At 36.9% G+C, this 15,166-nt stretch overlaps 1 protein-coding gene across 1 annotated transcript in view; it reads right to left on the bottom strand.

The window, feature by feature from the left end:
- Positions 1 to 15,166, bottom strand: part of LOC140153206 (cap-specific mRNA (nucleoside-2'-O-)-methyltransferase 1-like) — a 28,911-nt gene extending 13,745 nt beyond the window's left edge. Inside the window, exons 1-7 of the mRNA XM_072175890.1 lie at positions 14,641 to 15,166; positions 10,582 to 10,823; positions 9,007 to 9,168; positions 8,009 to 8,107; positions 7,422 to 7,493; positions 5,554 to 5,721; positions 3,469 to 3,661 (exon numbers count right to left, since the gene is read on the bottom strand). Of these exons, the coding sequence (XP_072031991.1) occupies positions 3,469 to 3,661; positions 5,554 to 5,721; positions 7,422 to 7,493; positions 8,009 to 8,107; positions 9,007 to 9,168; positions 10,582 to 10,823; positions 14,641 to 14,779 (1,075 nt within the window). The 5' untranslated portion in view covers positions 14,780 to 15,166. The remainder of the gene's footprint in view (positions 1 to 3,468; positions 3,662 to 5,553; positions 5,722 to 7,421; positions 7,494 to 8,008; positions 8,108 to 9,006; positions 9,169 to 10,581; positions 10,824 to 14,640) is intronic.

The raw sequence follows: 15,166 nt of genomic DNA, 5'->3' as shown, positions 1-15,166 counted from the left end.
GCTGGAGCTCATGAGAAGTTTTCCGAGCATCCTTGAAGACCAAGTTGTCTATATTTAGAAAAATATTATTAATAAATGAATACATGTATAAAAATAAACATTTGTAATTTACTATTTTTCATCTTATTCCATAATGTACGGCTTAGATGGCTATTTTTAATATAAATTATTTGATTTTTGCTACATCATTTGCCTCTCAAAATTCTTAAACTGCACATTAAGTAGACACAAAATATTTCCATGCAATGGTTGGAGCTATGCGACAAGACTCCCAAGCGTCATTGTAGGAAAACCTAACGAAAGAAGCCTACTATAATTAATGTCTTGTTTAAGTAAGATGAGAAAATAATTGTAGCTTTAATTACCATTTTTACTCCTTTTTTAAACCACAAATATAAGCGTTTGTTCTTTGTAGCGAATAATTTTTTATTAATTACAAGATGCAATTTTTTCGCTCACATTGTTGCAATGTTATGCGAAAACTTCCTCATGAACCACTGTCGCCACTTCTAAACTTGCTCCTTTAAAAAAATGAACACGAGATCCGAGCATGACGAAACACCAATTTTTGGGAGTGGCGGGTGGGAAAATAAATATTTTGGATCCTTATCGGATGAAATCTGAATGTGATGTGATTTTTAGGAGACAACCCGAGCCGACCTTTCTTTGAAAGGCCTGTCCCCATTGGTCCACGCAACGACCCGACCAGAACACGCAATATGATTGGACCAACCTACACGAGCCCACACGCGCCAAACAGGTCATATGACAATCTCACCGGGTCGAAGCAAGATGACCTTTTTTGAGGTCGCCAAAAGGGCGATAACCTTTCTCTGCTTAAGTAAATTGGTTTCTTCCTGACAAGCATTCAGAAACCTTATTACCCATAGACAGAGAAAGGAAAAACCAAACGGAAATCACATTTGCCACACATATCAGCCATCCAATAGGATCGCATTTATTTTGCTTATGCGAATCAGATACATCATCAATGAATAAGCATTTAAAGATATTTAATACAACATTATCAAGCAAAATTGTCTAAGGCTTCAGCAAGCAAGCAATAAGCATATTAATAGATGGCACATCTGAATATAAAATAAGGATACCGGTATATATCACAGGACTGTGTGAGATACGAGGCCAAAACCTGGGGAAGCTCGAAGTTAATCAAAACACATGATGAGACAATAATGGGGGAAAAGCTGCCCAAAATCCTCCCAGACGAGTTGCCTAAAAGTGATGCATATGTGTGACCAGGGTGATTTACGCTAGAAGCTGTAAGGAACCTGCTTACAAGCAAAGCAAAATAAGCAAAAAGCTGAAGCCTTAGAAGCATATTAATTAATTGAATATTTCTTGGAGGTCGCGAGAAGTTTTCACGATCATCCTTGCAACTGGCTGGAGCTCGCGAGAAGTTTTCCCGAGCATCCTTGAAGACCAAGTTGTCTATATTTAGAAAAATATTATTAATAAATGAATACATGTATAAAAATAAACATTTGTAATTTACTATTTTTCATCTTATTCCATAATGTACGCCTTATATGGCTATTTTTAATATAAATTATTTGATTTTTGCTACATCATTTTCCTCCAAACGGCATCCTAGACATGCAATGCTAGGATGTCGCTAATCCCTCCCGCCCCCCTCCCCATTTTGTATTAATTGCACTTTTCCCATTAATCTAATTTTCTAAATTCTCAGACCCAGGTGGGTACGCAAATATTTGTGGATTGTTATTAAAAACCACCAGCGCATTGGATATTTGCTGCCTTAAAATCAACAAACCTCTATCTGAAGGATGAGTACAATCAAACCCATAAATGGGGCCATCATCATCGGCATTGTTGATACTGGGGTGCAAGACGTTATTGTATCTAATGATGTGGGCATTACCCCCCAACATTTCTCTGCAAACCTTGTGCGCATGTTGATTGATATTCTTAGTGCAACGTACCCCCGCCCCTTTCTTCTTCTCTAAAGAGTACCCAAGTCTAAAAAGGATATCCGACCATATAATGCGAGCAAATGGTAGTAGTTGTCTAATGGTTTTAAGACTTTCTGTAACACATGACCTTATTTCCCCCAAACTTGCTTGGAGGATATCATTAGTGCCAAAGTGCACAATTATGGTTGTTGGGAACTGTGCCTTTCCCAACAGCCATCTTACTCTACCAATTAAGTATGACAAATGTCCTCCCGGCTTTCCGTCCCACATACATTCTCCTCCACCGTGCAATTGTGTGTTATGTATTCCTGCGCGTCTAAAAATGCTATCCCCGACCAACCACGTTCGCATGTGTCGGTCTGCTAATAATTGGTCTGCTACTAATCTCGGCTCGGCTTGAGGCGCTAGTACTGCTGGATTCTGTTGTACTGGTACCATCGCCGGTTGATGTTGAACCACCGGTATTGCTATGGTTGCGGTGCTGGCTCTTCACCGTGCTCAATGCCTGGTACCGCCGCTTGAACTTGCCCTTCAACTTGAACTGGTGGTACTACTGGTTCCTGTTGCGATGGCCCCGCTTGATCATGTTGATTAATTAAGTCCTGTCCGTGCACCAACTGATTGATTGCTCTTGCTTGCGATCGTGTTTCTCTATCTCCCGTTGCCGCTGATTCCACACGACCCGTGCGTATTGTAGTCAGAACTCTACCTCTAGACTGGTTTCTTTTTGTTGTTTTTCTTCTCCCAGGCATACTTGCTGATATTCACCAAATTTCACTTGTTGCCAATTTTTTGTTGTGAAAAACAAAACTCCAGTTGACGAGCCGATGATGGTAGAAATACGATAAACTCGCCAAAATACGATGACTTAGCTCGTGAAATGCAAATAAAAAAGTCTTTTTCAGTCAATAAACGGAGCTGTATGCCACCCTCGTAAAATTCACGTACTTTTTCTGATCACGTGATTGACAAAAATTGCGTCAATCAAGACGATGATTTTTCAATTTTTCGACGATCTTTTTGTAGTAAATATCAGTCCGTCGATGAAAATTTTCACGCTGAATTGTTACTCTATTGCTGTATTTCGTACGTGAAGATCTTATTATTTTGCCTTGGCTTGTTAAGCTTAAGCCTACAGGCAATGATGACAAAGCACTCAAATCAAATACGGCATACGCAAAATAAATATTTTGGATCCTTATCGGATGAAATCTGAATGTGATGTGATTTTTAGGAGACAACCCGAGCCGACCTTTCTTTGAAAGGCCTGTCCCCATTGGTCCACGCAACAACCCGACCAGAACACGCAATATGATTGGACCAACCTACACGAGCCCACACGCGCCAAACAGGTCATATGACAATCTCACCGGTCGAAGCAAGATGACCTTTTTGAGGTCGCCAAAAGGGCGTATAACCTTTCTCTGCTTAAGTAAATTGGTTTCTTCCTGACAAGCATTCAGAAACCTTATTATCATGTGCAAATTCGAATCTAGAGTTCTCAAGTAATTATTACCATAGTAAGGTTCAAAGAATTCCGGTGAAGCAGCATAGAAATCCTCCAGTTTGAAGTCACAAGGTCCTTTGAGTGTGAAACCAAACCCTTTGGCATGACACTTCTTCCTCCAGAGGACATACTCTGAAAACCCACCAGGACCAGCACAGATATCAGCAAAGTAAAGAAGGTCATGAGCACCAAGCACAGGTTTCTGAAATATAATAAGACACAAGTTGAAATCATGGATAGCAAGTTACAATAGTTACAACCTAGACTGGGTTTCAAAGAAGAACGGCAGTCCCTTGCTCAAATTGACACGAGCGCCCTGTTAATAATGAGCGACATACACGGAGCTTTGTGTTCACTTCAAGGGCGCCGATCTGCAGTGGCGTAGATTTCTTTTTGACATTGGGGGGGGATGGGGTTGGAAAAAATTCCTGAAGTATAGTGAAAGCAGCACCTTTTGGCGACAGAATAAGTTAATGGTAGAAATGCGCGCGAAGTGCGCGATAAATTTTGCTATTTTAAAGCTAAACTGATGAAATATGGTGCAAAAGTGGAATAAATGCGCGCGAAGCGCGCGAAAATTTGTACTTTTGGGGCTAAAATGGGCAAATATGAGGTTAATTTGGTCAGAAACTTATATTCAGGCGTCGACATTGGGGGGATGATTGTATGGAGCATCCCCCCCTGGCAAAATATTGGGGGGATAAATCCCCCCGGGATCTACGCCTATGCCGATCTGACGCACAACCGGCCAATCAGATTATCGGTATGTTGCTATGATTGTCAGACGATTGATTCAGCCAATCAGAACCCCACTTCCGTGTTTACGCTCTGCACGCTCTCAAAATGGGCTATTCCATTTAAAATCCACACTACCCCTGTGGAAGATGTATGTTTTTCAAATATAATTGGTCAGAGTTAAACATTTTGAAACCCATACTCCCTCTGTATTATAGCGTTAGCTATATCTTCCACAACTGGAGTGAGTATTTCAAATGGATGTTACCTGTCTATTCTGTTCAAAACTCTTACTCCCTCTGTGGAAGACTTTAACTAAATCTTCCACAGGGGCTGTGTGGATTTTAAATGGAATAGCCCAATGTAAACAAGTGCCGTTCTTCTCTGACAAAAACTTTAGTGGGTTCATTTCACAAAGACTTATAATTGATTTGATAGGGGTTTACTTGTGATAAGTCAATCACAAGTTCTTGTGACATAGGAACCATATTTGACACAAATCATTTTTATATAAAACTAAATCATGTACTGAACATACAAGTTCCATGTTATCAATCAATGTCTCATGGAGTTACAACAGCATTCCGATGCAGTATACAGCAGCATCTTGCACACCAGACCTTCCATTTCTATAAAATCATGGGAGCTTGATTGATCGCTCTCCTAGTTTTGGCAAGGAGCTCAAATCAAGCTCCTCGGATCACAATCTTGGATCACTGAGGAGCGCAGTTTGTTTTGAAGTAATTGTATATACCAAATTTGGCACCTTATAACATGCATGCCTATCTGCACATCTCTGAAATTTTTCCCTCAATTAAGTTGATACATTGAGTATACATGCGAAATCATTGTTTTTAAAATAATAAAATTTTGACTCCTAACTGTATTTTTTAGACAAATAAAAGCAGTTTTACATGAAAATTTTGGGAGATTGTCAGCAAATACACACAATATTTTGCCTCCCCAACAAAACAATATACTGATCTCTACTCAAAACCAATTAATATATTATGAATGACATCACAATTAATATGCGCATGTTTTTGTAACTGGTTATTTTACATGGATAAGAGATCCATGGTTAAAACCATACTTAAAATATCATTACATTTCCATATCGCGGCGTGAAATAAAATTGAACATTTTTAAAGCACTCAAAAAGACTTTATTGATGTTTTACAGAAAACAAAATGTGTAAATATGTGGAAAATTAAGAAGAGCTATTAAAAACACTCCCAATTTTGCATGGTAGGAACATTGGCACCATCACGCTCCTTAGCAATGAAGACTTGGCAAACATTTTTCAGCCTTTGAAACAAGCAAGTTGTTTGATTTCACAACTGTATTGAGCCCACTTACTCCAGTTTTGTCTGCCGGTTTGGTAAACATATAATCAAACACACAATCCATGTTAGCCATTTTCATGGCCGCCCTATTCAGGAATATTGCTCCTCGTATGGTCTCGTAAGGATTTGACCTGGTACGAGCTTGTCTCATCTCCTCGCCATCAAGTTTGTCAAATACTGTCTGTGACAAAGAACAAAGTTCTAATTATAGTTCAGCTGCAAAAATACAACATGAGTAATGATTTTTATCAAACTTATTATTATTAGTTTTTGCAAATTTCAGATGTTTCTTGCATATACTGCACACAAAAAGTATCCTTACACTTAACACAAAAGCAATATCTTAAAGACACTAAGCCTAAATTACCAAATAAAACTAAAAGTAATAATTTTGTTCTACATATTTTGACTCATCATTCGGCACAATGTCACTTTCTTCAATATGAATGGAAAAAGCGCATTTCAAAACTGATATTTGGGATATTTCTTCTTTCAGGGTGATTCCCATCGGCTTTTGTAACAGGCTCATTACAGCGTGACAGATCAACATTCACTTGATTTGCTCATAATTAGCCTGCTTCGAGAGAAAAGGCTATGTAAATCTTTGTCGCTTTTGAAATGCTCTCATTTTTTATTCAAATTGGCGTAAGTTGAAAAAATAAAGTTGCATCGTGCTGTTTGAGGTACCAAAATATGCAGAAAAAAGTCTCCATCTGTTGACTACTTTAGTTGGTAATTTAGGTTTAGTGTACGGCTTCTTTTTGTGCGCATGTACACCTCATTTATTTCCCACTTTTGAAGTACTGTGCAACGTGTAAACTTTCAAGAAATAACTTGCACAGTATGTAACCTGATCTGATGCAAATAATGTAATGTTAAATTATTAAAATTGTGAAAGTCTACTTCATTAAGGGGTGGGGTATTTTATGGCAAATCATTAAAAATTGATTTTTGATATTTGACAGTACTCGAAGTAAACTTTATAAATCTGATGATTTATACTTGAAGTGTATGTAGGTGGGATGAAAAGCCGACGATCAATTGAAAATTTTGACCTTTCGTATTGAAGATATGGATTTTTTCCCCAAAACACACAAAAAATTAGGTCTTTTTGGAAAAAAAATCCATATCTTCAATATGGAAGGTCAAAATTTTCAATTGATCGTCGGCTTTTCCTCCCAGCTACATACACTTTAAGAATATATCATTAGATTTATCAAATTTACTTCGAGGACTGTTATATATCAAAAATGTGAAAAATATCAATTTCTTATAATTTGTCATAAAATTGGTATTATATCGTGAATTTCAAAAATTATCTGATATCAGAAAGACATTCTTCGTATTCAGAATGCAATTCGATATGTCTGATGTGCTCTCATGTCCCACAAAAATACTGTTGAAACGCTTAAAACGCTCATTCCAGATCCCTTAACAGCAACAGAATATACAACAGTTATATTTTCAAGTGCTTAAAATAATCCAAACCCAAACCTTTTGGATTTTCGCTTGACAAAACCAAGTGAGTACTCACTACAATATTTCGTCCTACTCATCAGAGGACTTCATCAGGTATGACTGATATGGTCATCTGATCCACTTTCCCGGGCAAACAAGTTTGTGTGGTTTCCGGTATTCCTTAGTCTCTTTTGCAGCCTTCAGTAGTGGGTCGTAGACATGACTTAAGAGGTATGTGCCCTCCTCTCTGTTTAGAGTTGAGCCCTCCTCTCTGTTTAAAACCCAGTTGTTAAATTAAGCACTTCTTGCAGTAAAAAAAGTGTTTACCTGGTCATGACTACTTGGGCTAATAGTATCCCATCATAAGTGGGAAAAAGGAAATTATAGATCCATCAATGTTCCTGACACTCAAAAGTTACTTACTTTGTGCTGCAGCAAAGTTGTCAGCAATTCTTGATCACAAAACAAGCAAGCATCTTCAATCACATCTTTCCTCTATAATGGAAATAAAATAAACAAGAGATGTCCTTATATCTAAAACATTTATTGTAATGATTGTTTACTGGAGTTCTTTACCACATACTTTTCTACACATTCAATCTTTAATCCTACCCTTATTTGAATATGCAGAGCTGAAAACATGATCCTGATTTATTCCTTAACCATCAGTGCACCACCCTCACACACACCCCCACACAAATTAAAAGCAGACACACATTTTATTACCTCAGTATCAGATTCTCACAGTAAATTTCTTAGAAAAAACACTTTATTCACATTTGTACTCTTATATTGGTAAATTTTTGCTTTGGCAACAAAATAAAACCTTGATCTACGGGCCTGACCGACACAAATTTTTGGTTTGGGTTTAATTTGACTAAATTTTCATATCCTAACCAACCAAAGTATGTTTGTTGTTCGCCAGTAGAACAGGGTTTGTTTTTGTTGCTTTATCTGTGAGGTGTTAATTAATGCTACAATGAACAAATACAGAACAATGTATGCCTGACCTTTTCCTTCTTCCATTGTCTCCATTCTCTCAGCTCATCCTCTTGTGGTACAGGTTGCTCACATGATGGTATCCAATCTTTTGTTTCCTGAGCTGAGACCTGAAAATCAAATATATATGCAAAGTATCAAGTAACATTGAAAACTAAACCCACAATTTACTCATAACTGAATGCCCAAATCATTTCATATCTCAATAGTTGTAATTTCTGTCTGGGGGAAGCACATACAGATTACAGATATAACAAAAAAATGGCCCGTACTCTATGCTCCTTCTTGGTATCTGTGTATCTATATATTACATGAGGGAGAACATAATATTGCAGTGAAGTGAAACGAGAGCAAAGCATTTTATTGAAACTTTAATATTGCTTCATTAATTTGACCTTAAATGGCCATGTGACCTTAAAATGACCTTCAAATGTGAAGACCTGCATAGTACATCAATAAATAAATAAATAAATAAATTTTGGATTTATAAAGCGCCTTTCTCCAGATCTTAGAGGACTCAAAGCGCTGTAATTTCGCTGCAATGGTGAATCATCACAATTAGATCGCATCAACTAGGTTGCTGCCGAAGGCGCACACCTATCCGTATTTAGATTGTAACATCCACCAATTATCTGTGCAGCTCCCCAAATTCCATTGGGTGAAGGAAGTTTTGATAACCAAACAACTAATCACCGATTTTTTGATACAGGAGGAAACCGGAGATCCTGGAGAAAACATGCAAGAGCGAGCATGGAATCGGGATAAACCAATTGCACATGAGTCCTATGTCCTATTGTTTACAATAAGATTTGAACTCTTCACCTAAGAGGATATCATTTATTAAAACTTTAATATTGATGCACATACACACAGACAAACATACACCCCAACACACATACAGACAGAAAAGTGATACCATAGTCTCTTACCTTGAGAGAGACAAAAAGTGAATACATGATCTCTTATCTTCAGTGAGACAAAAACACAGAGTATTATGATTCTAACTAACCTGTTCTCCTTTTTCATCCCATGTCAAGTCATCAGCTGCTTCAAACCCTTCTTGTATGAGACCCAAACCACGCCTTCCTCTCTGTCTTGATGCCTCCACTGGGTCTACTCTACCGCTACCATCTTTCCCAAGTCCTTCACCTTCTTTGTAACCCATCATGGCCTGAATAAAAGTGTGACAAATATTGTTTAGGGTTAGGATTTGACTGCTATTCTAAAGTTGTCAGATATGATTAAAAAAAACATATTCCACAGGTGAACGGAGTAGAGTTGGTCAACCCAACATTTTTTGTATTTATTAAAAATCAAATAAAAAACTACAATCCATGTAAAGAGACTAAGATAAGGGATCTAAAATGAGCGTTTATTTGCGTTTCGACAGTATTTTTTGTGGGACATGAGAGCACCTCAGACCTATCGAATTGCATTCTGAATACTGAAGCATGTCTTTGTGATATCAAATAATTTTCATTTTTTGAAAATCACAATATAATACAAATTTTATGACAAATTATAAAAATTTGATATTTTTCAAATTTTGATATATAACAGTCCTCGAAGTAAATTATATAAATCTAATGATATATTCTTAAAGTGTATGTAGCAGGAAGGAAAAGCCGACGGTCAATTGAAAATTTTGACCTTTCATATTGAAGATATGGATTTTTTTCCAAAAAGACCTAATTTTTTTGGTGCTTTTCATCCCACCTACATACACTTTAAGTATAAATCATCAGATTTATAAAATTTACTTCAAGTACTGTTAAATATCAAAAATATCAATTTTAATGATTTGCCATAAAATGTGTATTAAATTGTAATTTCAAAAATCAAAATTATTTGATATCAGAATGACATTCTTCAGATTATTCCAATGCAATTCGATATGTCCGATGTGCTCTAATGTCCCAAAATAAATACTGTCCAAACGTTCATACCCAGCCCTTAAGGTTAATGGTATGCATATAATTGATTCTTTCCCTCATAGGCCATGAAGTAACAAATACCCTTGGTATCTAGACCAGCACTCTTATCAACTTCCATGAAAGGGTATTGAATCTGTCAAGTTTTGAGACAATTTTCAGATTGATTTGTGATCTGGCCCACATACAGTTTTTAATGACACCAAATGTTTTGTTAGGTACATGTAGATGTAGATTGTAAATCCACAACATTTAAATGGGCATTTTGTGATCCACAGCATCATCCCCTCACTTTTCTCAAAAAGTTGAGATTGTTATACCACTGGAAATCTCTGGCTACATAATGTTTATTGTACAAAGAATTTCTTGCAGATTAATTCGTTTAGCAAAAATATCGTGAAATTTTAATTACGTTCTGGTACACCAGTACAAAATTACAACACATTGTCTATGGAGCAGTGTAATACAATGCAAAATCCGAATCAACTTAAATTTTGGGAATAAGCTTTTTTCATGGATATCTACTGAAAAATGTCATAAAAAGAAGATGATAGGATCACAAAATACTCCTTTAAGAGAGTGACACTAGTACTACAATTTGTAACAAGTCAAATCAATCCCCAAAATGTCTAAAAGCACTCTTTATTTCCTACCATCATTTTATGTGAGAAAGCACTGTATTTTGATGATGAAGTAGACGCTGCTGTTGACTCCAGTGGTTTGTCGGCTGGTGTATCTGTAGAACTGGCAGAGAATCCCAGGCCTGATGACGGAGACTCGAATGGAGGAGAAAATGACATCGATGGGATTCTTTCTGAAGGAGCATCTCCAGTCGGAGAATACCAGTTGGGACTGAGACTGAACTCTTCATTGCTACCTTTACTTGAGATACCATCTACAGATAAATGAAAAGAACAGGGAATAAAAAATGGTTAATTTTAATGTTATAGTACCACAGTGGAAACTCATTAACACGAAGTTGTGTGGAATTCAAATTTTTACTTCTTGTTATCAGGAGTTCGTGTTATCCAGTTCTAATAACATGTGAAATGTATGCTTGGGAATGTAAAACATACTTCTTGTTATCAGGAACTTGTTAAGAGGGTTCTTGTTAACGAGTTGCCACTGTATTTTTATATTAGCCTGACACCTCTTGCATATTGAGACCTACATGTATAGGTAGGATATATTTGTGATCAGATGGGGACAAGGATCCTCTCAGCAATAAGTGCTATCCCTGCATGCATTGTAGTGGATCTGAAGAGTAAACATACAAAACTGAAAATAACTAAGACCACTCAGATATTGGGGCATGTGGATAGATCTGAAAACTTAATTAAACAAAGCATTTTTTAAACAAAGCGAGTTTAATTAAACTTTGAACGTGAAGTATTTTCTATGTATTTACTGCGGAACAAGCAATTTTGTTGTTTTACAGCAAGGAATGTTGGGATATATATCCCATAGCTGTTATCATATATGATACAACAATATGAATAATGTGAATGGGTATGAATAGGTTTTATATGGTTCACATGGCTTGAAAGAAGTTGGTTATGTGGATTAACATACTTAAAAGTGGGAAGATTCAAAATGCCAACCAAAAATATGTGTTATGCGTGTTCTACTTTTACTGTAATAATTTCAACTGTAAAACCTGGTCGGGAAATGTGCGTCCCACACAACTCTAGCTTCGAATTTGCACACGATAGTATACGCATTCGATGCTAGAGTATGTTGCTATCGTTTTTCGGTCGGACAGCAGTGCAATTTTTTGCACCGGAGGTTATTTATTTTGTTAATGTTGAAATTTAGATGAAGTTATTTCGATGAGTCAACTATATCTTTTGAGCAAGATTTGCCTATTTTGGACAGTCTAAAATTTTGCTGAAGTGTAACTTTAGCAACATTTTTATGCAATCGACTGGCATGATCGGCTGTATTTACTTCTGAACTTCCATTGCTTTACACAGTGTCATGCTTCAGCGAATCAGACTAGATTTTGAATGCAATGGTCTCTAGCCTAGAATGTGAAGCTATCGGTGAGCAAATACTTCCAACAGGTGCTGTGTATGTGTTTATAATGTGTTTAATGTGCATTCACATACATAAACTCATCCCAAAAAGAAAGTATCCAGTTTAATTTTGGTCCATAAGTCAAAGAAGGGGTGTTAAATCAAGACCTACCAAAAGTATGTTACTGATAAATTTATGCCGCACAGTTTGATACCTCATTTGTCAAAATCGATGGAGAGATTAATGACACAATGACTATTTGACTGCAATCACCTCAATTATAAAAGTTGCAGTAATTGCTATTGATTTGGTCCTGCTACTCAATATTCATTTTGTTTTACTGAGAGCATGTGCCTTAGATGTCTGGCAGTCATTGATGGACAGCAGGAGGACATACCAGATATTGGCAGTGAAGTGTGAAGGGTAAAACATTGAGGAAGGAGTAAAAGAGTATCTGTATTCAATAAAACACATGAAGTGAAGTCGAACAGTCTTAGTCCGTCTCTGATATGGTGTACCTTAATGAAGAATCAGGAGAGGCAGGAAAGCGACATCAATAGGAATTACTGCAACTTTAATATCCTGGGTAGGTGCATTCAAAAGGTCATTGTGTCATCAATTCTGCATTGATTTGGACAAATGAGGTATCAAAATGTATGCAATAAGTTTATCTGTAACATACTTTGGGTAGGTCTTGATTTAAGACCCCATCTTTGACTTATGGACCAAAATCAAAATGGATACTTTCTTTTTGGGATGAGTTTACTTAGCCGTTGGTACGAAGAAATCGTTGCTCCAAAAATGATTGCAAATTACACATTTGTAATCATTTTTCACCACAAAATATAATATGAAAACACAGGTGAGCAATGTATGCATATATGGAGAGGTCAAACAGGTTGTTAATTATTGTCAATATTAATATTTTGCAACATGAAAACAATTAACACTGAAGACACCCTATGCATGTATGGCACCTGCTACAACTTGAGTTACTAGTACAACTGGGCTTGGCTAGACTTCTCGAGCAAGGCACAGCCGAACGAACCCATTAAACGTTTGGCGTTTCTTTACTTTAGTGGTTCTTATTCTTACATGTTATAGCTGCCTTGTGGAAGTACAGTGTTGCTCGAGAAGTTTAGCCAAGAATTTGCTCACCGATAGCTTCACATTCTAGTTTAGGCTAGAAACCATTGCATTCAAAATCTAGTCGGGTGCACTGAAGCATGACACCGTGTAAAGCAATGGAAGTTGAAAAGTAAACACAGCCGATCACGACAGGCGATCGCATCAAAAATGTTGCTAAAATTACACTTCAGCAAAATTTTAGACTGTCCAAAATAGCCAAATCTTGCTCAAAAGATACAGTTGACTCATCGAAATAACTTTTATGATTCATCCAAATTTCAACATTAACAGAATTAATAACCTCCTTTGCAAAAACTACACCACTGTCCGACCGAAAAACCATAGCAAAGCACTCTAGCATCGAATGCGTAACTATCGTGTGCAAATTCGAAGCTAGAGTTCTCGAGTAAGTACAGTGTTATAACCCTTGCAGAAGGCAGCTAGTATTAGTATTAGGCCAATGGAACTCGATTATTAGTTTCCGATTGGATGTTTGAAAGAAAGGACGAGGTCGCTATTTCATTATTCATTATTAGGTCTCTTTTCATTATCCATTATTTCAACAAAATCAATGATTTTATGAACAGCTTTCTCCAAATGTAGGTACCCCACCAGTACCAAAGTATATTGTTGGTGAAAGACCATCTCAAAACAGAATGCTTAGATCATCTTTACAGACATTTTGCAATAGATTGAGAAAGATTTGAATTTGTTTTTATTAAAATGAAAAGAAATTGTCAATTTTTGAATTTTGTAATCACTAGAAACATGATGAGGTAATCCTTAAATTTCCATTATTTACTACATCCTCTACCCCTACAACTAAGAAAAACTGCTCATTATGATCAGCAAAGGATGTCAGCCATTTTGAAAGTATCAATTTTGATTATTTCCATCTCAATTTTCAGATAATTGATTTTTTAATGAAAATAATGAAAGTTTTGGTCAAATTGAAAAGGTGACGCGGGCGGTCAATAGGAAACTAACAATCAAATTCCATTAGCCTTACATGTAAAAATAAAAACCCTTGCTCGAGAAGTCTAGCCAAGAATTTGCTCACCGATAGCTCCGATAATGTAGTCAGATTCGCTGAAGCATGGCACCGTGTAAAGCAATTGATTGGAAGTTCAGAAGTAAACACAGCCGATCACGACAGGCGATTGCATCAAAAATGTTGCTAAAATTACACTTCAGCTAAATTTTAGACTGCCCAAAATAGGCAAATCTTGCTCAAAAGATACAGTTGACTCATCAAAATACCTGTCATCCAAATTTAAACATTAATAGAATAAATAACCTCCGGTGCAAAAAATGGCACCAATGTCCGACCGAAAAACCATAGCAAAGCACTCTAGCTTCGAATGTGTAACTATCGTGTGCAAATTCGAAGCTTGAGTTCTCGAGTAAAAAAAAACCCTAAAAAAAGTACGGTAAAGCCGTTAGTAAAGGAATGCCAAACGTTTTTTAGTCTAGTCTATATCTAGTCTAGTCTATTGCTTTATTCTTTATAGTCCAGGATCTTGTAAGTCTAATCTCTTTGATTTTGGCCCTGTCAAAACAATTCTTACCATCAATATCAGAGCTACTGCTAGCACTGCTGAAGCTGAACTTTTGTGCTGGTGCAAAATTCTGCACCCCAATTTTAAGCTTTTTGGGATTTTCAGTGGACTCCTCTTCGAGCTGCCTCTTTCTGTGGGTGTTGTCCATTTTGCATATATCAGAGATGGCGTCGATACAGCTAATGTTTAAAAAGCGTTCTTGCAAAAGGTAATTTGAAGGAGGGAAAACATCTCTGCACAAAAGGCATTACATCTTTCGCGTCCATTTCAAGCTGCTGAATTTGATTATCTTTATTGCTGATCCCCAGTATCTATAACGCGTGAACAAAACTGTGGTTCCAAATTACTCCCCATGACACACGGGACATTGCCAGAGACGGTGCAGTGGGGATTTCCCGTGCTGTCGCAATGTTTGCGAGAAAGAATCAAAACAATGTTTTTCACATGCACTGCATTGTATGTCCAAGGGGTCAACTATGCTTATGAGATATGAGTTCAAGTTCAAGTATGGACTTTATGGTTCACTTTTAATAAT

This window comes from Amphiura filiformis, chromosome 5, assembly GCF_039555335.1.
Source record: "Amphiura filiformis chromosome 5, Afil_fr2py, whole genome shotgun sequence".
Lineage (NCBI taxonomy): Eukaryota > Metazoa > Echinodermata > Ophiuroidea > Amphilepidida > Amphiuridae > Amphiura > Amphiura filiformis.
Note: the sequence above shows the minus strand (reverse complement) of the source record. Positions and strands in the feature narration are given on the sequence as shown.